The following is a 24,714-nucleotide window of genomic DNA, read 5'->3' as shown; positions in this document are numbered from 1 at the left end:
TGTCTCTGTGCGGCTCTTCCAGCAAGAAGCCACCTAGCTCCTGGGACCCTGCTCTGCACCAATCGCCTGGCTATGCAGCCCCTCCCCTGAGCCACCACCTGGAGCCCCGTACAATAGCTCCGAGACACAGAGACCCGCCACACACCTCCTCCTCCGGACAGCCGCCCGGTTTCCGACGCAGTCACTAGGAATCCAAACAACTCACTTCGAGTCTCCTCCTCCCGCCAACCACCCGTAGCCCTAGGCAGTCACTCCAAGTCCAAGTGACCCGCCCTGTTCCTCCTCCTCCTCCTTGGGGTAGCCCCCCAGGTGTTCAGGAACAGTGGCTCCGAGACCAGGTGACTCACCACGCTCCTCCTCCAGGCAGGCCACCGGTGTTCAGGAGCGGTTGCTTTTAGTCCAATCAGCTCACCACTCGCCTCCTCCTCTGGCAACCGCCTGTGGTTCTGATGCAGACACTCCCAGGCTAAGCGTCCCACCGCTCTCCTCCTCCAGGCAGGCCACCAGTGTTCTGGAGCAGCTGCTCCGAGTTCAAACAGCTCGTCACGCAGCTCCTCCTTTGGCAACCGCCCGCAGCTCTGATGCAGTCACTCCCAGGTCAAGCAACACGCCGCGCTCCTCCTCCTCCTCCGGGCAACCTCCCGGCACTCAGGAGCGCTCGCTCTGAGTTCAAACAGTTCACCACGCAGCTCCTCCTCTGGCAACCACCTGTGGTTCTGATGCAGTCACTCCCAGACCAAGCGTCCCGCCGCGCTCCTCCTCTTCCTCCGGGCAGTCCCCCGGCGCTCAGGAGCGCCCACCCTGAGTTCAAACAGCTCACCACGCAGCTCCTCCTCTGGCAACCGCCTGTGGCTCTGATGCAGTCACTCCTAGACCCAAGCGACCCGCCGGGCCTCTCCTCCTCCTCCAGGCAACCCCCCGGTGTTCGGAAGCGGTCACTCTGGGTCCAAACAGCTCTCCACGCAGCTCCTCCCCAGGCCGCCACCCGGAGCCCCAGCGGCTGCTCGAGTCCAAGCGCTATGCTGAGCCGCCTCCTCTACGATGATCCCAGTTGTCCGTGTTTACCGCTCCAGCGGGGGGAGGGGCGTCTCGCCGAGCAACTCCACTTCACAAATTCCCTGCGTTCCGGGGCTACCGCCCCATCCGGGACGCCTCCCCAACAGGAGAGACTCACCCGGCGGCTTTGAGTTGGTCCCAAGTCTCTCACTATCTCCTCTTTTGAATCTTGCGTCCTGGAGCAGCGTGAAATGCAGCCGCCCTCTAGTCCGCCATCTTGGCCCGCCTCCCACAATTTCTTCTTTAAGGCTGAATAATATTCCATTGTGTATATATACCACAGTTTCTTTATCCATTCATCAATTGAAGGGCATCTAGGTTGGTTCCACAATCTAGCTATTGTGAATTGAACTGCTATGAACATTGATGTGACTGTCACTGTAGTATGCTGATTTAAAGGCCTTTGGGTATAAAACGAGGAGTGGGATAGCTGGGTCAAATGGTGGTCTAATCCAAGTTTTCTGAGGATTCTCCACACTGCTTTCCAGAGTGGGCTGCATCAATTTGCAACTCTACCAGCAATGTGTGAGTGTGCCTTTTTCCCCCACATCAATGCCAACGGTTATTATTGCTTGTGTTCTTGATAATAGCCATTCTAATTGAGTTAGATGAAGTCTAAGGGTGGTTTTAATTTGCATTTCTCAGGAATTAGACCTGAGACCCTTCACCAAATAGAAGAAAAATTAGGCCTGAATCTTCATCATGTTGGTTTAGGACCAGACTTCCTTAACAAGACCCCCAGAACGCCAGAAATAAAAGCAAGAATCAATAAATGGGATGGATTCAAGCTAAAAAACTTTTTTTCAGCAAAGGAAACAACAATGTGAAAAGAGTCTACAGAGTGGGACAAAATCTTTTCCACACACACTTCAGAGCACTAATCTCCAAAATTTATAAAGAACTTAAACTTTACACCAAAAATACAAAGAACCTAATCAATAAATGGGCTAAGGAACTGGGCAGACACTTCACAGAAGAAGATATACAAGTGATCAATGAATATATGAAAAGTGCGATTAAATTTTCTGCACCAGTTTGTGTGTATATGTTTTTAGTTCTCCTGGGTATATGTCTAGGAATGCAATTGCTAAATCAGCTCCATTCTGTTTATCTTTTTAAGGGATTGCTAAATTGTTTTCTAAAGCAACTGTACTGTTTATATTCCCACCAGAAATATGTTGAGGGTTCCAGTTTCTCCACATTTTTGCTAACACTTGTCCATTTATAAAACATTTTTAAAATTTTAACTCTCCTACTATGTGTGAAGTAGGATTTTGATCTGTACTTCCTTTTTACATTGGATGCCTTGCTTAATTGACCAGGATAATACCTTCCATACAATATTGAATAGAAGTGATAATAGTACATATCTTTAAATTGTTTCTGATCTTAAAGGGAAAGTTTTAGTCTTTAAGAATGATATTGGTCACATTTTTTTCATAGATGCTCTTTTTCAAGTTTAGTGCTTATAAGGAAATTTATAGCTATAAATGTCTATATTGGAAAAAAAGAATATCAAAAAGAGCAGACCAAATCCAAAGCAAGCAGAAGCAAGAACATAGATGTAGTATTTACCTCATAGAATAAATTAAAGAGCATTCTCTTCTATTTGATTTTTATAAAGAGTTAGCAAAAAGCTGACTAAAAGTCACTAAAAAGATTGATTTTACACACTTGTAAAATCAGTGAAGCCATCTGGTCCTGGTCTCAATGGTTACCTTGGTGATTATAATTCATATCTTAGTTAGCAATCTACTTGAATTAAAGTCAGTTTGATTCCAAAATTGTCCTCCTTTATAGCTCTATTCCCTCCTTTTTTCTGTTGTCATACAAATTACTTCTTTATACATTTTGTTTCCACAGATTTATAATTGTTGTTTTACAGTTTTTTTATTTTATTTGTTCTGCTTATATATACATGAGGGTAGAGTATATTTTGATATATGATACACGCATGGAGTATAACTTAGGATCCCATTCTTGTTGTATATGATGTGGAGTTTCACTGGTCAAGTATTCATGTATGAATATAGGAAAGTTATGCCCGATTCATTCTGCTGTCTTTCCTGTTCCTGTGCCCCCTCACTTCCCTCCATTCCCCTTTGTCTAATTCAGTGAACTTCTGTCTGCCTCCCCTTATTGTCAGCATCCACATTCAGTCTTTTTCTTGGGGGGATTGACTTATTTCACTTAGCATGATAGTCTCCAGATCTGTCCATTTACCAACAAATACCATAATTTCATTCTTCTTTATGGCCAAGTAATATTCCATTATGCATACATACCACATTTTCTTTATCCATTTATCTGTTGAAGGGCTTGTATAAACATTGACGTGACTGCATCACTAGAGTATGCCAATTTTAAGTCCTTTGGGTATATTCCAAGGAGTGGGCTAACTGGGTCAAATGGTGGTTCCATTCCAAGTTTTCTGAAGAATCTCTATGCCGCTTTCCAGAGTGGTTGCCCCAGTTTGCAGTCCTACCAGCAATGTATGAGTGTGCCTTTCCCCCACATTGTGGCCAAAATTTTTGTTACTTATTTTCTTGCTAATTGCCATTCTGACTGGAGTGAGATGGAATCTCAGTGTAGTTTTAATTTGAATTTTTCTAATTCCTATAAATGTTGGACATTTTTTCATGTTTTTTGACCCTTCATATATCTTCTTCATGAAGTGTCTGTTCAGTTCCTTTGCCCATTTATTGATTGGGTTATTTGTTTTTTGGTGTTAAGTTTCTTTGTATATGCTGAACATTAATGCTCTGACATATAGGTGGCCAAGATTTTCTCTCCTTTGACAAAATTATTTTTAATCAGAAGATTTAAAATAACTACAAACCATAAATATATTTACTATCTTTTATCATATTTCCCTATGTAACTACTTTTAATGATTTTCTTTATTCTTCATGTAAATTTGCATTACTATCTAGTGTCCTTCAAGTTCAACTTGGAGGATTTCCCTTACTATTTCTTATAGGGCTGGTTTGCCTATGATGAATTCCTTTAGTTTTTGTTTATCTGGGAATATCTTAATTTCTTTCTTATTTTAGAAGGATATTTTTGTTGCATTTGAATTCTTAGCAGTCAGCTCTTTGTGTATTTCATCCCACTGCCTTCAAGTAGGCCATTCTGTTTTTTGATAAGGATTCTGTGTTGATTTTATTGAGGATCTTTCATACATACATACATCTTTCATACATACTAAGCTGCTTTCAAGATTTTCTTTGTCTTTTAATAGATATGTCTGAATGTAGATCTCTTTATCTTTATCCTTCTTGGAATTTATTAGATTTGTAGATCAACGCTTTTCATCAGAACTTGGGAAATTTTCAGTTATTGTTTTTCAGATATTCTTTCTGCCATGTTCTCTCTCCCCTCTCATTCAGGGATACCATTACACATATGTTGGTGCACATGATTGTGTTCCATAGATTTCTGAAGCTCTCTTTCACTTCTCTTGTTCTTTACTGTCCATTGTTCAAGCTGAACAACCTTAATTGATCTATCTTCAACTTCACTGGTTCTTCTGCCTCTAGTCTGCTGTTGAACTCTTCTACATGTGTGTTTTGGCCTGTCTTTAACACTCATCCAGACAAATTAGAACACTACCTTAGCCTTCATTTTCTGTTTGTGCAGAGACTCAAGGTCAACCAGAGGCAACAACTAAGGCCCTTCTCATATCTTTCCCAAGAAGGCACACAGTCCTATTCATGTATATAAGATACTTGAGTAAGGACCTCTAGATTCCAAGAAATGTGACAGAGTTTATTAATGCTTACTTCCCCACTTTTCCTCTTAAGTTTCCTTGTTAACCTATTTTTTGCCCCCACTGTTATTTACTGACTCAAGCAGTATAAAGTTAAATAATGGTTTCTTATAGTTCCACAAATGCCCCAACTGACAAAGCTTTATACACTGGATCGTCTCCATGTTGGGTCAAATAATAATTGCCTTGTAATTGGGTAATCACTAGACTTTAAATAATGAAAATTCTCTGGGAACAAATGAGGCTTTAATGAATTTATAACCCCATTCTGCTTGCCTCTTATGGTGTCTTTCAGACTACAGGTTTTCACTATAATTGTGGGATGTTGGTTTTCAAGACTACTACAGAACTGTTCAGGGAGGTAAGGGGTGAGGGACAGAAGATAGGAATGGGGTAAGTGAAAATGCTACATACCTCGGAGTTCATACTGAATTTTCACTGTGTTTTTTTGTTTGTTTGTTTTTGTTGCTTATTGTTTGTTAACTTTAATATAAACCCAAGGATTGCTTTGAAACTTTAATTTCCAGACTTCCAAGAAAGCTGCTTCTCAATATTTTTTTAGTTTGTCATTGCATTTATGGAGGAATTTTCTTCTTTGTGAGAAGGAAAACAGTAGGTTCTTACATTGTCATTTTTGCTGACATTACTCTAATATATATTTCAAAAGCATATTGCAGGAGATAAAAGTGGCCTCTTATTGTCTCAAATAAGAATATAAGAAAGATTGGTTTTATAGAGATACATAAGGGAAAGAGGATCCTATGAAAATTTAAGGACATGAATTCATGGACACTTATTCTTCACTGTTCCTGTTCTACTTCATGGCATCTATTTTCTTAGTGTCAGTTCAGTTATCAGGGTAAGTATTAAAAAGATGCTTCTCATTTCTCCTTAGACAGAACTTTCCTTATTAGATCACCTAAAGGGCTGCTTTCCAGTGTTTGGAGTATCTGTCCTGGCTGCCTCTTTAGCTGTGGTGAGATGATGTGGTATAACATAACTGCCTAAAATTGTACTTTAAGCAAAAATATGCACATGAAGATTTCCATGTGAAAGATTATGAACTAGAGGAACTAGGTGCAATGTGCAGTTCTACATGTGTGGCACATAATGTTTTTTGTTATACAAACTGGTGGCTGAAAAATCATGATCAATGTATATTTATTTTATTTCAGGGGAAGATACAATCCAGTTCATCAGAAGAGTGTGAATGCCAAGAAAGGACCAGTAAAAAAGATTATAAAATCAAACCATCTTCCAAAACTCAATCCATGATTCCAGAAATGGGTGGATTTCTATTTCTTCCTTTTTTTTCCATTTATAATATTCAATCTGTGAAGTTAATGTTGAACACATATTTCAGGGATTGAATAGATAAGAAAGAGCTTCCAAACTTCTCTTTAGCTCTTCTTCCAGAAATTCATTCCTTTGTCTACATGAAAGCAATTTTCTCTAGTGACCCTGAAATATCTAATAGAAGAATTTGGATTTTTTAAAATATCTTAGAAAACCTGAAGTTTGGCATCATTATACTCACTTTTAATTCTATATTCAAGACCTGTTCCTATAGTAATATTGCTATTATATTTGGTTTCTTCTTCCAGAAATTAATCCTTTGTCTACATGAAAGCAATTTTCTCTAGTGACCCTGAAATATCTAATAGAAGAACTTGTGATTTTTAAAAATATCTTAGAAAACCTGAAGTTTGGCATCATTATACTCACTTTTAATTCTATATTCAAGACCTGCTTCTATAGTAACATTGCTATTATATTTGGTTTCTAGTTGTCTGTTAGCTAAAAATATGGGTTTATAAAAAGTTTTTTCTATTTTAGGCTATATCACACTTAGCTTTTAACTCAGTTTAAACAAAATTTCAAATCAAATGCATGTTATATTTTGACCAAAATATTATGGTATTATGAGAACAACCTTCAATCATGAATTAGTTTGTTTATAGTCCCTACTCTGCCATGAATTTAGATGATCTTGGACAAGTCCCTTTATCTCATCTTTAATATCCTACTCCTATAAAATGACTAAGGCAATATATTTTCTAAGGTTTTTATCATTTCTAGAAAGTAAATATTTAATCATTAGATACTGCCACTAAACATGTAATAATTTAAGACATTTTTGTAATGTTTATTAATTCATAGTAATGGCCTAGTTCTTTGGACCAAACTTTGCAAGTGTTCACAATATTCAAGTCTAGAAGTGAAGACAGAATGACAATTAGAGTTTTTCTTTGAGGATCTATAAAATTTATTGAATATTCATATTTAGACTGGATTTTAAAAAATCATTTGAACAAGTTTTGTAACTATAACCTAAGTCTGGAACATATATATAACTTATTTGCCCTTCATAATAAATGAAATTATTATACTTTAAATTTTCAGAAGTCACCCAGAGGTAAGTGTAGTTTTCAGCTAATGATGCCACCTACAGCTAGCACTAAACCTAAATTCTATTCAGTGTCACCAGTGATGAATACCAAAAGGTATTTCTACAACAATATCTATAAATGTTTACTTTCTTTAGGGAAGAATGCACAAATTTCATATGGCCAAATAATTTTTATATGACTTTAAAATGTAATACAGAGAAATAACTTCCTATAAGTTATTCTGCATTGGAACTATTTAGAAATATTGTCCCCTGTTCTTAACTACAGATATTAGATACCATGACCCTTATTATTACACAAATGCTAGATTTTTATGTCTTTTAGCATGTTTTCTGGCATTAGAAAATTGATTTTAAAAAACATAGCAATTATAATTATCAATGAAAAATAAACAAATTTGTTTCTTTTACACAGAGGGAAGCCATTTGGCGACCAGATTGAGGAACATTTAAAGTTATCTCAGTCACTATGACAGTATATTAAACATCGTAGGGACTCTATCACTTTCAAATGTTTGTTTTGCAGAAGCTGTTTAGGGTTACTTTCTGCATGTTAGAAAATGTCTTAAATGAAGTGATGGTATGTTGGTGGGATAGTATAAAGAACTGAAATGGGGCCTTTAAGTCTGTTATAGTATCTGTTTTGCCCCTTCTAAGCTTCTAACTTGAGTAAATTACTTCTCATTGCTCCCATTTCATTATTTATAGAGTTGGGAATGTTTACACTCACGACTGTATTGGGATTGCTGTGAAGAGAAAATAAAAATACCATATATTCATTTACTTCCTCATAACCTTTTTCTCTCTGAGAAGGATATGTTAACTTTTACAAAATATAGTTATAAAAACATTCACAAAAGATAAATAAAAGGTGAAGCTTTGCAAGAAATCTTACCTAATCAAAGCTCTACATTTAAGCCTTCTAGCAGCCAGTACAAAGGAGTTATACAGTTATCATTTTTTACAGAAGGAGTATGCAAGTAGAAAAAAGTTTTATGTAATTCTAAGTTCTGAAGGTCATTTGTCATGAGGGTTTTTAAGAAAATGTCATTTTTATAATAAAGAAAGATAATAGTTGGGGGGTCTTGTTTGATATTCAAATATGTATTGATATCAGTATTTCAGTTTTTAATTAGAAAATTTAGAATTCATTAAAAAATTAGTAAAATAGTATTTCAAAAATTTTTATATTAATATAAGTAAAATATTTAATGTATTTCAAAATTGAAAATACCTAAATGTATCAAAATAATGAATTATCATTTATTAAAAGTAAGTTACTAGAATCAAAAACATAGTAATGAATAGTGATGAGGATGTTGAGAAATTTGAACCCTCATAAATTGCTGGGGGAAGTAAAATGGTATAGTCACTTTGGAAAATGTCAGTTCCTTAAAAGGTTAAACATAGAATTACCATATTACCCAACAATTCCACTCCTATGTATATACACACAAGAAAAATAGAATCATTACATGTAAAAATGCACACACAAATATTTGTAGCACCATTATTCATAATAGCCCAAATTAAAAATAACTCGAATGTCTATTAGCTGATAATGGATAAACAAAAATGGTATAAACAATGGATTATTTTTGTCAATAAAAACAAATGAAGTACTGATGAATGATACAACATGGATAAACCCTGAAAACATTATCCTAAGAATACAATCACAGAGACCATATATTTCATAATTACATTTATACAAACTGTCCAAAAAAGCAAAGCCATTGAGACAGAAGATAGATTAGTATTTGCCTTGGGCTTGGGGGAGGGTCAATGAGGGGGAAATTACTGAATTACAGGGTTTCTTTTGGGAGCCATGTAAATATTCTAAAATTGATTGTGGCAGTTGTACAAACCTGTGAATATACTAGAAACTGTTGAATTGTACATTTTAAATAGCTTAATAGTAGTATTTGTAATTTATACACCAATAAAGCATTACAAAAACAAATGCTAAATATACATTCACATTTTATTTCATAATACATTACCAGATAAATATTAACTACTTGATATTTCTCAGAAAATAGGATTTTAAAAATCAAATGTATCATCATTAGTGCTTTGATCAAGTCAAGAGTATAGTTTTGAGCAGAATTTTCCAAATAGGAACTTTTTCAGGTACCACACTAGCTGGAACAATAATGAAGAGTTAGTTATATGCTGTTTCCCAATGTCTGATTTCTTTAACTTTGAATAATTCCACCTTTCTTAATAAACTTGAGAGATATTTATAAAACATCTCTTGATTTTTGGCTGGGACTGCATTTTTTAATTTACAAAGAGTTATGCAGTTTTTATTTCAAAGAAACTATTTTTACTTTATCATCTTCATTAGCTCTACCACTTATAGTTAGCAATGCCAAAGAAGAGTTACCTCTGTCAGTTTTTGTACTAATATGTTCTTATTATGCTGGGCAAGAGATTCTTTATTTAGGACTAAGAACTATTCTTGCAATAGAAGTTTATCAATAGTCTTATTTGGTTTCATTTTTGTGTATGCACAAGTGAGGACCTATATAGACTTATATAGGTCATATATGCCTTTTTCATAGATTAATTAAGTTATAGATTCTCACTTAGTATATAAAAATATTGTTTTTAAAATGCCAGAATGAAATAATTATGACAAAAACATTGCTAATATTTTAGTATTTGAAAATAACAGTTATAGCAGAATACAAAAACAGGTATTAAAAAAATCACTAAATATAATTGAGATGTGAACAAGTACATTTAAAACAAGGCACTGTATACATGTGAGATATCATCGTTGACAATAGAGCACTATTTTTATAACAAGTTAACATTCAATTAATATGACCTATAAATTAGAAATCTTGGATTTATTGAATCCTTTTAAACAAAGCAATTTCATATTTACTATCTCAGTAACAGGAAATTATTTTCTGGAGAACTGCCCAATCATAAGTTTATCATCATTGAGATTGTTTAAAATAGAGATCATGGATATTATAGAAAAAATTCCTACACTGGTGGAGGTCTGAATTCAATAACTGCCAGTGTCCCCTCTGATGCTAAAAGATTCTGTGATTCCTTGTTCCTTTTTCAGGTGATGAAACTAGAAACAAAAATAACTCCATAAAACATGTTGCTTGCACCATGGAGGTTGTAAATATGGACTTTATAGATATTGTTTTACCAGTAGCCAAAAACTAATGAAATAAAAGGTGCAACATTAGCAATAGCCATTTGTTAAATGTAAAATAAATTAGGTACCATTTTTCATGTATAAAATAAACTGGCTTTTGAAAAGATTGTTTTTAATTTAACAGTTCTGAAGTAAGAAACAAGTTCTAATATGCTACCAGTGGGAGAATAAATTAATATTATTTTGGAAAACTATTTGATATTACTGAATAGATGTTCATACATCAACTCAATTACATTTCTAATGAGAAATTCTGCATATAGAAAACAAAGGACAATTATTTTATCAGCATTATTTATAGTACAAAAAAATGTAGACTTATTCACTATGTAATCATAGGGCAATGCTTAAGTGGATGGGGATTCATCCACATGTTGAATATTATGCAGCAATCAGCATTTTCTATCTTACATTAAAAACCTGCCTTAGTTCCCTGCATTCTAAAGCAGCTCGGTGTCATTTATCTCCAGGACCTTAATGTAATGAACAATCTAATGCATCATTTTTCTCCAGGTAGCTTAGTACCTAGCACTTTGACAGGCACTTGATACATTTTGTTTCATTTAAGTGGATGTTTGTAAAACAGATTTTATAATGTCACAGGAAGACAATATTATAATCTTACACCATTATGCAAAGTCATACATACAGTGTGATTTTAACTATTTAACGATATCAGGGCCTGCCTGACCCCCTACTTCTGGGGGACACTGCACTTGCCTCTGTGCTAACTCAGCCCACCCTCTGTGGGGCTCCCCAGTTTCTTTGGAGGCTGGTGCAGGCATTTTGAATTATTCCTGAGGGCATAGCCATCATCAGCGAAAGGGCGGCTCCCTTCCTGAGACACCTACAGAAGACTGAAGGACCTTTGACAGGACTCAGGAGTCAAGAAGAGGAAGTATTGAGAGACTCTAGACCAACTCAGAGCATCCGGCTGAGTCTCTCCAACTGGGCGAGGCTCCCTGGACAGATCAGTAGTCCCAGAAGGCAGGGAACTTCGTGGAGTAGAGTTGCCCAGTGAGACACCCCTGCTGGAGCTGTGAACCCAGATAACCAGAAGCATTGTAGAGGAGGACTGCCCAGCAAGAGGCTTCGGCACAGAGTGAGGGTCCCAGGCCTGGGCAGTAGGTCCAGTCCCCAGGGAACATCATAGAGGAGGGCCGCTTCGAGAGAGAGTCCCTCACAGGGCCAGGCCCCCCAGACCAGGTGGTAGTCGTGGGCCCCAGGGAACATTGCAGAAGAGGGTTGCCCAGTGAGAGTCTCAATCGCAGGCTGAGGCTCCCTGGCCAAGGAGGTAGATCCAGATCCCTGGGAACATTGCAATGGAGGGCTGCCCACTCCAGGTGGTAGTTCTGGACCAAAGGGAACTTCTTGGAGGAGAGCTGCCCAGCAAGACGTCCCCACTGGGTGAGTCTTCCCCACTGGGCAAGACTTTCCCACCAGGGTGGTAGAACCAGAGACACAGGCCCAGACCAGCCACACCTCAGCCCATAGTCTAGTCCCCCTTTTGACTGACCATTGGTCAACAAGTGGAGGCACCTCTTCCCACCAGCAGGAAATATACCCCACCTGAAGGCCACCACCCCTAGAGGGGCAGCTTCCTTGTGTATCACTGCATTATCAAGTTCCTCCAAGACTTCAGGCTACTGAAGGCTAGGAGGTGAGTTATTGGAAATCTACAGGGACACTATAAACCAATAGAGTTTCACTACTAGAGGGGTAGATACCTGACCAATATGAGAAAACAAGGGAATAAAATGTCCCCAAAAAACTAGATGCTACATCAATAAAATCCAATGACAGCATGGCAGAAGAAATGTCAAAGGGAGTTCAAAATGTACATAATTAAAATGATCAGGGAAGCAAACAATGAGATGAAAGAGCAAATGCAGGCATTGAATGATCGCACCCTCAACAGTTAAAAGAGCAAATGCAGGAAACAAAAGATCATTTCAATAAAGAGAGATAAAAAAAAAAAAATCCTGAAATGAAGGAAACAAACCAAATTAAAAACTCTAGAAAGCATAATCGATAGAACACCTGGAAGACAGAACCTCAGATACTGAAGACAAAATATTTAATCTTGAAAACAAACTTCACCAAACAGAGAAGATGGTAAGAAATCATGACAATCTACAAGAATTATGGGATATCATGAAAAGGCCAAATTTCAGAATTATTGGGATTGAGGAAGGCTTAGAGAAACAAACCAAAGGAATGAACAATCTATTCAATGAAATATCAGAAAATTTCCCAAATCTGAAGAATGATATGGAAAATCAAGTTCAAGAGGCTTATAGGACTACAATATACATAATTATAATAGACCCACACCAAGGCACATTATAATGAAAATACCTAACATACAAAATAAAGACAGAATTTTAAAGACTGCGAGAGAAAAGAATCAAATTACACTCAGGGGGAAACCAATACAGATATCAGCAGATTTTTCAATCCAGACCCTAAAAGCTAGAAGGGCCTGGAACAACATTTTTCAAGCTCTGAAAGAAAATGGATGCCAACCAAGAATCTTATACCCAACAAAACTTACCTTCAGATTTGATGACAAAATAAAATCCTTCCATGATAAACAAAAGCTAAAAGAATTTACAAAAAGAAAGCCAGCACTACAGAACATTCTCAGCAAAATATTCCATGAGGAAGAGATGAAATACAACGATGTAAATCAGCAAAGGGAGGAACTACTCTAAAGGAACAACCAAATAAAGGAGAAACCAAGTCATATCAAAAAACAAAAATGTATAAAATGACCAGGAATACAAATCATATCTCAATAATAACCCTGAATGTTAATAGCCTGAATTCATCAATCAAAAGACAGACAGATTGGATTTTAAAAAAAGATTCAACAATATGCTGCCTGCAAGAGACTCATCTCATAGAAAGAGATACCCACAGACTAAAGGTGAAAGGATGGGGAAAAAACATACCATGCACATGGACTCAGTAAAAAAACCAGAGTATCCATCCTCATATCAGATAATGTGGACTTTAAGCCAAAGGTAGTCAGAAGGGATAAAGAAGGACATTTCATACTGCTTAAGGGAGGCATAAATCAGCAAGACATAACAATCATGAATATCTATGCCCCAAACAGTGACTCATCCATGTACATCAAAAAAATTCTTCTCAATTCCAGAAATCAAATAAACCACAACACAATAATACTAGGTGATTTTAACACACCTCTCTCACCACTGGACAGATCTTCCAAACAAAAATTGAACAAAGAAACCATCGATCTCAATAACACAATAATTTAGACTTAATGAACATATATAGAATATACCATCCAACAAGGAACGAATACACTTTCTTCTCAGCAGCACATGGATCCTTCTCTAAAACAGACCATATTTTATGCCACAAAGCTACTGTTAGCAAATATAAGAAGATAGAGATACTACCTTGTATTCTATCAGATCATAATGGATTGAAATTAGAAATAAATGACAATAAAAAACAAACTACTCCAACACCTGGAGATTAAATAATACGCTATTGTATGATGAATGGATAACAGAAGACATCAGGAGGGAAATTAAAAAATTTTTAGAGATAAACGAGAACAAAGATACATCATATCAAAATCTCTGGGATGCTATGAAAGCAGTACTTAGAGGAAAATTTATTTCATGGAGTGCATTCAATAAAAGAAAATAGAAAAAAAAAAAAAAAAAGACCTAACACTACAGCTCAAAGCCCTAGAAAAAGAACAAAGCAACACCAAAAGTAGTAGAAGATAGGAAATAGTTAAAATCAGAGCTGAAATCAATGAAATTGAAAGAAACAATTGAAAAATTGACAAAATAAATAGTTGGTTCTTTGAAAAAATAAACAAAATTGATAAACCCTTAGCCACACTAACAAAGAGAAGGAGAGAGAAAACCCAAATTATTAAAATTCGGAAAGAACAAGAAAATATCACAACAGACAAGAGTGAAATACAAAACATAATTCGAAGCTATTTTGAAAATCTATACTCCAACAAAATAGAAAATCTCGAAGACCTCAACAGGTTTCTAGAGACATATGAATTACCTAAACTGAACCAGGATGGCATACACAATTTAAATAGATCAATTTCAAGTAATGAAATAGAAGAAGTCATCAAAAGACGACCAACAAAGAAAAGTCTGGGACCAGATGGGTTCTCAGCCAAATTCTACAAAACCTTTAAAGAGCTCATTCCAATACTCCTCAAAGTGTTCCATGAAATAGAAGAGGAGCAAACCCTCCCATACTCATTCTATGAAGCCAATATCACCCTGAAACCTAAACCTGACAGAGACACATTGAGGAAAGAAAATGTCAGACCAATATCCTTAATAAACATTGATGCAAAAATTCTCAAAATTTTAGCAAATCGCATACAAAAATATATTAAAAAGATAGTGCACCACGATCAAGTGGGTTTTATCCCAGGGATGCAAGGTTGGTTCAACATCCGGAAATCAATGTAATTCGCCATATCAACAGACTTAAAGTCAAGAATCACATGATTATTTCGATAGATGTAGAAAAAGCATTTAATAAAATACAACAACCCTTCATGCTCAAAACACTAGAAAAATATAGATAGAGGGAACATTCCTTAACATTGAAAAGGCCATCTATGCTAAGCCCATGGCCAATATCATTCTTTTTTTTTTTTTTTTTTAAACATGGCATGCTTAGCATACTTGTTTATTAATTATTCTTTATGGAAACTTAAAATAAACAAATAAGAAATTTAAAATATAAAGAAGGCATATACCCACAAGAACAAGAAGGACCAGACAGGAAACAACAGTGCATAAGAGATGTCAACAAAATATTGGAAACGTGAAAGCAGATGGAGATTGGTAACTTAATTAGAAGTCCAAATAAGGTTACAAGTCAAGTCTACAGGAAAAGTTCCTATTGAGAAGCTCACCAATTTTTAACACAGACATCTAGAAAGTTCCATGGATTGAATAAACAGGTAACATGGAAGTTGATGATCTGAGTGATCTAAAAACAAGAACTGAATTACTCACTATCCCACTCTCTAGCACCCCTCTCCTAGCACAGGATCCGGCCAATATCATTCTAAATGGTGAAAAACTAAAAGCATTCTCCCTAAAAACTGGAACAAGGCAGGGATGCCCTCTTTCACCAATTCTATTCAACATTGCCCTTGAAACTCTAGCCAGAGCAATTAGACAGACCAAAGAAATTAAAGGGATATGAATAGGAAAAGAAGAACTCAGACTATCCCTATTTGCTGATGACATGATTATATATTTAGAGGAACCTGGAAATTACACCAGAAAACTTTTAGAACCCATAAGTGAATTCAGTAAAGTAGCAGGATATAAGATCCATGCTCGTAAATCTAATGCATTTTTATACGTAAGTGATGAATCTTCAGAAAGAGAAATTAGGAAAACTACCCCATTCACAATAACTTAAAAAAAAAAAATACTTGGGAATCAATCTAACAAAAGAGGTGAAAGACCTCTGCAATGAGAACTACAGAACACTGAAGAAAGAAATTAAAGAAAACCTTAGAAGATGGAAAGATCGCCCATGTTCTTGGATAGGCAGAATTAATATTGTCAAAATGGACATACTACCTAAAGTGCTATGCAGATTCCATGCAATTCCAATTAAAATCCCAATGATGTACCTTACAGAAATAGAGAAAGTAATCATGAAGTTCATCTGGAAGAATAAGAAATCCAGAATAGCTAAAGCAATCCTTAGCAGGAAGGGTGAAGCAGGGGGTATCGCAATACCAGAACTTCAACTATACTACAAAGCAATAGTAACAAAACAGCATGGTATTGGCACCAAAATAGGTAGATCAATGGTACAGAATAGAGGACATGGACACAAACCCAAATGAATACAACTTTCTCATACTACACAAAGGTGCCAAAAATATGCAATGGAGAAAAGATAGACTCTTCATCAAATGGTGCTAGGAAAACTGGAAATCCATATGTAGCAAAATGAAATTAAACCCCTATCTTTTACCCTGCACAAAACTCAAAATGGATCAAGGACCTTGGAATCCGACCAGAGACCCTGCATTTTAATAAAAAGTAGGTCCAAATCTTCAACATGTCAGCTTAGGATCAGACTTCCTTAACAGGACTCCCATAGTACAGGAAATAAAAGAATCAATAAGTGGGACAGATTGAAATTAAAAAGCTTTCTCTCAGCAAAGGAAACTATCAGCAATGAGAAGAGTCTACAGAGTGGGAGAAAAATCTTTGCCATTCATACTTCAGATAGAGCACTAATTTCCAGAATATATAAAGAACTCAAAAAACTCTACACCAAGAATACAAATAACCCAATCAACAAATGGGCTAAGGAAATGAACAGACATTTCACAGAAGAAGATCTACAAGGAATCAACAGATACATGAAAAAATGTTCAACATCTCTAGTAATAAGAGAAATGCAAATCAAAACTACCCTAAGATTCCATCTCATCCCAATTAGAATGGCGATTATCAAGAATACAAGCAACAGGTGTTGGTGAGGATGTGGTGAAAAAGGTACACTCATACATTGCTGGTGGGGTTGCAAATTAGTGCAGCCACTCTGGAAAGCAGTGTGGAAATTCCTTAGAAAACTTGGAATGGAACCACCATTTGACCCAGCTATCCCACTCCTTGGCCTATACACAAAGGACTTAAAAATGAGCATACTACAGAGACATAGCCACATCAATGTTCATAACTGCTCAATTCACAATAGCCAGATTGTGGAACCAACCTAGATGCCCTTCAATTGATGAATGGATAAAGAAACTGTGGTATATATATACACAATGGAATATTACTCAGGCATAAAGAAAAATATTATGGCATTTGCAGGCAAAGGGATGAAATTGGAGAATATCATGCTAAGTGAGATAAGCCAATCTCAAAAAACCAAAGGATGAATGATCTCACTGATAAGCAGATGATGACACATAATGGGGGGTGGGAGGGGGGCAAGAATGGAGGAAGGAGGGACTATATAGAGGGAAAAGAGGTGTGGGAGGGGTGGGAGGGGTGGGGGAGAAGGAAAAAAATAATGAATCAAAAACTATTACCCCCCAAAAAAAAAAATTTTAAAAAATTAGAAAAAAAAAGATATCAGTAAGCAGAAGCTACAAAAAAAAAAGGGGACCTCGATATGTTTCTAGTATATACAATTTCCATTTCCATTTTACAGAGGAAGGTGGTACAGGCTCCAAATGATCTAGAGAAAGCAGAAAGAAAGAAGGAAAATTTGTGGAATAGAAAAAGGGAATATTTTTGTAAAATATCACCATATTTTATTGATTTGTTGTTGATACATATATTTTCCACAATAAATTTTTTATTGGTACATTATAATTATACATATTAGAGGGATTCATTGTTACATATTCATTCATGTGAACAGCATAATTTGGTCAATTTCATTCCCCTCCTTCCTCCCCTTGGTCCCCCTCCTCTAATGTACTGGTCTCCCTTCTATTTGCATATGATACCCACCCCCCCCCTTCTCTTTTTTTCTCTCCAGCTTCCACATATGAAAACATAAGACCCTTGACTGTTTGAGGAAACATGTTTTAATAAGCAATATACTTAAGGGACATATACCTAAATTTCCTGTTTAAATGTTTTACTCTGTGGAATAAAGATAGAACTGATCTCAAAAGGTACCTTTGTATGTATATGAAAGGGAAGGGGAGGAATATTTCATTAAAGCATTTATGCTATCAGTATTATAAAAATAGGTAACAGAAATAATGGAATCCAATACTGTACCTGGACCAATATGTTGAATTACCCTGTATAAATTGTTAAGTTTTGTAAGAAAATAACATTAATTTATCTAGATAGTGTCAAAGAAGTTGGGGAAAATAGTGGGTAGAAGTTAAAGATATAGCCACACTGGGGTGTTGGAGATTTTAAGGAGAATATTTTTCTTTACCTTCATCCTTTCCTTTTTCTTCTATTGCTACAACTTAGTAGCAGATTGCTAGATAGCCAGATAGGTAGACAAAGGGGGTAAAGAAGGAATAAAAATGATCTGTGGGATGTTGAGAGTCATTGATACTGTTGTTGATGGACCTGAAAAATACTTTTATCTTCCAAGCTAGAATTGACCTCTTATTAACTGAATTACTATGATTAAGTTTGTTATTTATGTTCCTTTTGTGGTTCTAATCACTTTCTATCATAGATGATTAATATGTTTTGCTCTATAATTGGTAGGAGTGTTAGTTTCTGAGGGTAGGGATGAGATTGGGCAATGTCTTATTCTTTATTGTATCTCTATCAGGACTTACCCCAGGAACATACATATTTTGAATGCTCAGTAAATATTTGGAATGAAGGGTTAGATTGAAACATACGGCAAGGAAGGGTTCCTTAAAGATCTTAAGGGCCTATGAAATTAAAGAGATTTGGAGCTTAAGAAATATAAGAATGGGATAGTAAAGTATGAATTAGTAACCCAAGGATCAAGAATTAAAAAGATAATCTGCTAAGAGCCAAAATGAAATGAAAAATACAGGGAGATTGCACTGAAATCATTATCTTAAATATAGCCCCTAGTTTGGATGATAAAGAGAGTACTGAAAACTGAATGCAGGGATACCGATTTTAGAGGAGAAATCTTCCCTTTGTCCTTGAGAGGTGATTTAACAAAAAAGAAAAAATTAAACATTTAAAAAATCATCCATTTGTAACTATAGTGGGCCTATTTTGATACTCTTAAGCATACAAAATGTTTAAAAGAGGATCTGGCACATAGTAAGTGCTACCATTCTTTTATTTACCCCATGATAAGAGTTTAGTCAACTGAGAAGGTAAAGGGATAAGTAGCTACAGAAAATTACCCTCATTTCTGACACCAATTTCAGGTCTGGGGGGTCAGGTCACATAACTACCCTCAAGTTCAAAAATTTACTAGGACTCATGTATATGGTTTATTACAGAGGAAAAATACAGATTAAAATCAGTGGAGGGAAAGAACACACAGGGCAGAATCCAGTAAAGTTGTCTGCTCTTGATGATGAATCTTAGTGTTAATTCTTCCTGACCATGATGTGCAAGAACATATATTGATTATTGCCAATTAGGGAAACTTCCTTGTTGGAAGTTTTATTGGGACTTGGTTACATACACCCCAGGGGCTGACCTTGAATCTCTAGCTCTCCTGGTGGTGGAGCCGTTACCATGTGGTAGACCTTTGCTCCTCACCTGCTCTGGAATTGATTCTATGTGACCCAGTTCCTCCCATTATAAATCAAACCTTCAGGCAAACAAAGACAGACCTGTCAGTCAAGACATTCCAAGGGCTTGGATATCACCTCCCAATATCTGAGAGCAAAGGCCAAACCTTTCTTTGGGTAAGGTTAATTCTTTGCTGTACACCCATCTATAAAATAAAGAATAATATCATATTGCAAATTTTATAAATATATAATGAGATAATAAGTGTAAAGGTATTTGTAAACTCTTAGGTCTAATGTACTGTGAAGTACTACTGATATTTTTTGATCAACATTGACCCCTCTCCCCCATTGTTATAAGCCATAATAATTTGTCCTGGAAATCCATCCTTTTCAATTTATATTTACCCATAGTTGCCATTTCTGGCATTGTTTATTCCTGTGTAATATATTCCAGTCTCCACCTGGCATTACTGCCCTCCATTTGAAGGAATTCTCAAACACTTTTTGAAGTGAAAGTCTGCTGGTAATGAATTTCTACTTTTGTTTGGGAAAAATTATCTGTTTTGAATGACAGAGGTACACTTTAATCAACTTTACAGAGGAAAAGAAATAGACTGACCTCAAATGATTATCCCAGGGATGGAAGAAGAGGAATAATGCTTTTGAAATAGAAAGGAACATGGTAGATTAATAGTTTTAGTCTCTCCATACATTAAAGATGATATCATTCCATTATTTTACAGCGTGCACAGCTACTGACAAGAAATCTGAATTTTTGTTTTCTTTTATACATAATATATCTTTATAACTGGATGATTTTTAAGATTTTTCTCTTTTGGGTACTAGGATTTAAACCCAGGGGTGCTTCACCACTGAGTTACACCATAGACTTTTTTTTTTTTTTTTTTTTTTTTTTTTTTTAATTTTGAGACAGGGTCTTGCTAGTTGTTGCTGATAGTCTTGCAAAGTTGTTGATGCTGGCCTTGAACTTCCAAACCTCCTGGCCTCAGTCTTCCAAGTCATTTGGATTACAGGAGTATGATACCACACATGGCATGATTCTAAGATTTTTCCATTATTGATTACAATGAACCTCAGAGTGCTTTTGCATTTGTACTGTATGGATTCATTGAGATTCTTAGACGTATAGGTTTCAAATTTTCATCTAATTTGGACATTTTGGGGCCATTTTTATATTCTTTTCCTGTTGCCTCTTCCAAACTTAAATAAAACCTGTGATAGACTGCTTGGTATTATCCCATTTGATTCTTTTATATTCTCCATTTTTCCCACAATATTATGCTTCCTTTAAATAATTGAATATAGGCATAGTAGCCATTTTATCCTGCTTACTTACTAATTCCTTTATCTTTGTCATTTCTCACTCTGTTTCTAGTGACCAGTTTTTCTCCTGGTTTTGGGTCTTTTTTTCTTCCTCTTGTTGTATCTTCACTTTTTACCAGATACTGGGCAGTGGTGATTTCATATCATTACAGGTTTTGTTGGGCTTGTTCTTATAGGCAGTTAAGTTACTTACAGTTCATTTTAATCTTTTCAAAACTTTGTTGGGATGACTATACAGTAAACTTTACACTAGAGATAGTTTAACCCTATTACTATGGCACAGCTAATGTAGGACCTCTACTAAATAAATACCTTCGATTGAGCCACAAGGACACTCAGTTCTGGCTGGTTGGAGCTTGAATACATCCCTGGTCTCTCTGGGCACACCAGCTTCACCTAAGAGTTTTGTGGCTTAGTACCCAACAAAGACTCAAGGAATTCCATGAAGATTTCTGGAGTTATTTTTGTATAGTTCCTTCCTCTCTGTAACTCCAGCCTCCGTCTCCTACCTCACTTTACTTGGGATCCACTTTGCTGTCTGAGTTCTGCACTGTATCTCCAGGCAGAGACTAGGGTGATGGTAGGGCTCATGTCATTTTGCTCAGGAGTCACCATGTTATAATGTAGGTTGCCAAATATCTGCAAACAATTATTTCACCAATTTTTGTCCAGTTTTCTATTTCTTTGCAGCAAATGGGTAAATCTTGCCTTTACCCTTTCAGGGTCTGAAGGATTCTTCCACTTAAATATTAAGAATGTAAAGCAAGTGTTTTAAAATCCAATAAAAAATCCATTTTACTTTGCATATATTTCACTTCTTTATGTCATCACCTAAATATATTTTTCTTACCTTATTCACTGAAATTTGTACTGGATAAGATAACTGGTCAGGGCTTTATCTTGTCATCCTTGGTGAGGTGGTGAGTGTAGTCTGGGAAGAAAAAGCAATGGGTATTTGGTGATCAAACTGATGGACTGCGGTAAAGGCTGCTATACACACTGAACTGTTCACTTTTTCTATAGAGCGCACAACCAGGCTACATTCAACATGTGTGAAACACTTTGCTTTCCAGTATGATATACATACTACTTTCTTTGGTCATGCGAGTGAAATACTGTTGAATAATGTGTGACATATGTGCTGTTGTGATGCAGGTTGGAAACACTGTGCAGCTAGGTGTGACCCTGCATCTTCCTTCAGGCCACATACTCTAAGACATATGTCATATCCGTGACTTGCCTATAAATCTTCCCAGATGAACCTTCATGGTTCTACTCGATTTTCATTCCTGATCTTGCAAGTGTTATGTAAAGGGTCTAGAATCAAACTCCAAGACCCTAGAAGATTATTGATCCACAAGTTGGAAGAAACTTGGGTCTCTATATCCCTGCAGATAGTAGATTCATTCCTCTCACTCAGCTAACCCTCATTTGATTGTGGTGTGAGGAAAAAGTGAATCCCTTTTGTTATATGTCCGCGTATGTTATGCCACTGGGTTTGACTTGAAGCAACTATCCTATGCCCACTTATATTGAATCAAACAAGAGTTTTTGTAAAGCTCAGGAGGTACTTAGATTTTTCAGCAGACAATAATATCTTTTTTCTTTTCAACTACTCAAAGATAAATTCAACCATTCATTGATAGTGATGGCCCCAAGCCTGCCTGCATCATTGACTCAGATTCTAGAATCTCAACTGATATTTTAAAATTGATTCTAACTCAGTATATTTTCAAGTCTGCTGAACATAACTAGAACTATGATTTATTTTTAACTAAAAATCTTTGCTTTTCTATCATTATCTTTCTAGTATGCTGTTCTTTAAGCTTCTGTTCAAATGCTGTATAATCCGATAGCCAAATATTGACTGGGCCCAAACAACTGTGGAATATACCTATTGGTGTCTGAGCAGGGAAGGATGCTCAGAATAACTTTCACCTAGAAAAGAGGAATGTGCAGTATCATTTGTAGATAGCATTTGTGGAATCCTAGTGGACTGCAGAGGGAAGGCCTTCTCTTTCCTAGGAATGGGGTATGTTCCTTAATTGGTCTTTGATTCCTATTCTTTGGAAGAAGTTATATACATGCTTTGCATTTTTCTCAGTAGCCTCCGACTCCACTCCCTGGGAGTTTCTTCCTTTTTAATCTTCCTTCTCACATTTGGAGTTGGTGTTGGGAGTTAATGCCCTCCTTTGGGGATGCACAGGGTTTATTTTCTGCTTGAACAAACTTGGGTAGATGGAGGGGTTTTGTTTGTTGTTGTTCTTAATGTCTTTTTAGTATAAGTTTATGGTTTCTTAAATGATATCTCCATTAAAAGAGCAACCAAATTCACATATAATAATCACAATTTCAGAACATGATTTGTTTCTTTGGTCCATTCCACTCTTCTCCTGATGTTGGCTACCATGCAGGAATTAAAATAATAGGTTAGAGGTGAGGTTATTACTCATTAGGAGTGATAACACTTCCTTTGCCACAAAGCCTGAATTTTAGAGGCCTTGTGTTACTGAAAACCCTTCTCAGTTTTCTCTTTGTTTTTAGGATCTAGAGGTAGTTGACCTTTAAAGCCCTTTCATATCCTTTAATGCTTCTGATCTCTTATTTTCCATTAGACTCCCTCCATTCTCCTTTATTTCTCCTTCCAAACTAGTTAATTATATCCTAAGCTGTTTTTAAAATTTTTCTGCCTTTATCAAAGGCAACCAATAACATACATCACACATCATTATTAGTTTTTTCCCCCCCAACAACTTTTCCTTGACCTACAGACTTGGTCGGCCAAGGCAAACAAAGGTCTCCAAGCTTCCCCTCCTATATTTGTTTGTGTGCCTCCCACTACAAACCTTCTACGTTAAGGCCACTTGTTTCAGTATCTTGTTAAGGCAGCACCTAAATTCAGACTTTCAATATGTTATGACAATAACAACTCCCGAACCTCAGAAGCTTAACACAAAAGTATCTCCCTCACAGAACAATCTATTCTGGGATAAAATAAGCAAAAATAAAATAGCCCTTATAGCTGAGGAGAGAGAGGATAATGGAAAAGAGACACACAAGGGATTTAAAAATCATTGGTAGTGTCTGTTTAGGCTGCAGTAATAACATACTATTATACTTTTATTGCATATGTGTACAGGAAGCACTCTTGAGTACATATACAATTTTTCACAATTAGTTGACTTAAGTCATTGTTACACATATAATTCATAAGATAATTATGAATGTCATTTTTTTCTACTCCATATAATCCACCCACTTCACACAAATTTTTAAGAATGTCTAATGTTTGACTATAGAAATTTCTCCTGACTCAAGTCAACTGTCTTTGCAACCAAAGGAAAATGAGTTACTCTGTCACTCTGTGATCTCAGGCAGTAGCATTATAACTACAGGCTCCTGGGAAGCTACTTCTAATGGTTGGGCTGGTTTGCTTTCCTGGGAGGAGGCCTCAAAATGAAATAACACGGCAATACCTAGCCTCGCTCTGGACCTTGTGACACAGCCCCTCCATCCATAGTTATGTCTTTTTGGTTTAGTTCCACACTTCCTAGCAAAGAACTGTAGTTAAAATGAGGCAGATTTTTAGAACCAAGTCCTGTTTCACAAAGTGAATCAGTGTATTGGTTGATGAGAAAACTGTCAAGTCTTATTGCGATCTATTGCAGGGCACCGTTAGAAGTTGGTACTATTGCTTGACCTCTTTTCTGCCTAACGGCAGTAAGTCCTAACTCAAT

At 36.3% G+C, this 24,714-nt stretch overlaps 1 protein-coding gene across 8 annotated transcripts in view; it reads left to right on the top strand.

The window, feature by feature from the left end:
- Nucleotides 1-9,394, top strand: part of Ccdc169 (coiled-coil domain containing 169) — a 60,446-nt gene extending 51,052 nt beyond the window's left edge. For 7 of the 8 annotated variants that reach the window (XM_047552113.1, XM_047552106.1, XM_047552109.1 and 4 more), the window contains one exon: nucleotides 6,001-9,394. In XM_047552113.1, the coding sequence (XP_047408069.1) occupies nucleotides 6,001-6,100 (100 nt within the window). In that variant the 3' untranslated portion in view covers nucleotides 6,101-9,394. The other variant, XM_047552107.1, reaches the window with a different exon arrangement.
- Nucleotides 9,395-24,714: the final 15,320 nt, after the last annotated feature.

Source organism: Sciurus carolinensis, chromosome 5 (assembly GCF_902686445.1).
Source record: "Sciurus carolinensis chromosome 5, mSciCar1.2, whole genome shotgun sequence".
NCBI lineage: Eukaryota > Metazoa > Chordata > Mammalia > Rodentia > Sciuridae > Sciurus > Sciurus carolinensis.
This window is presented reverse-complemented; position numbering and strand designations above follow the sequence as displayed.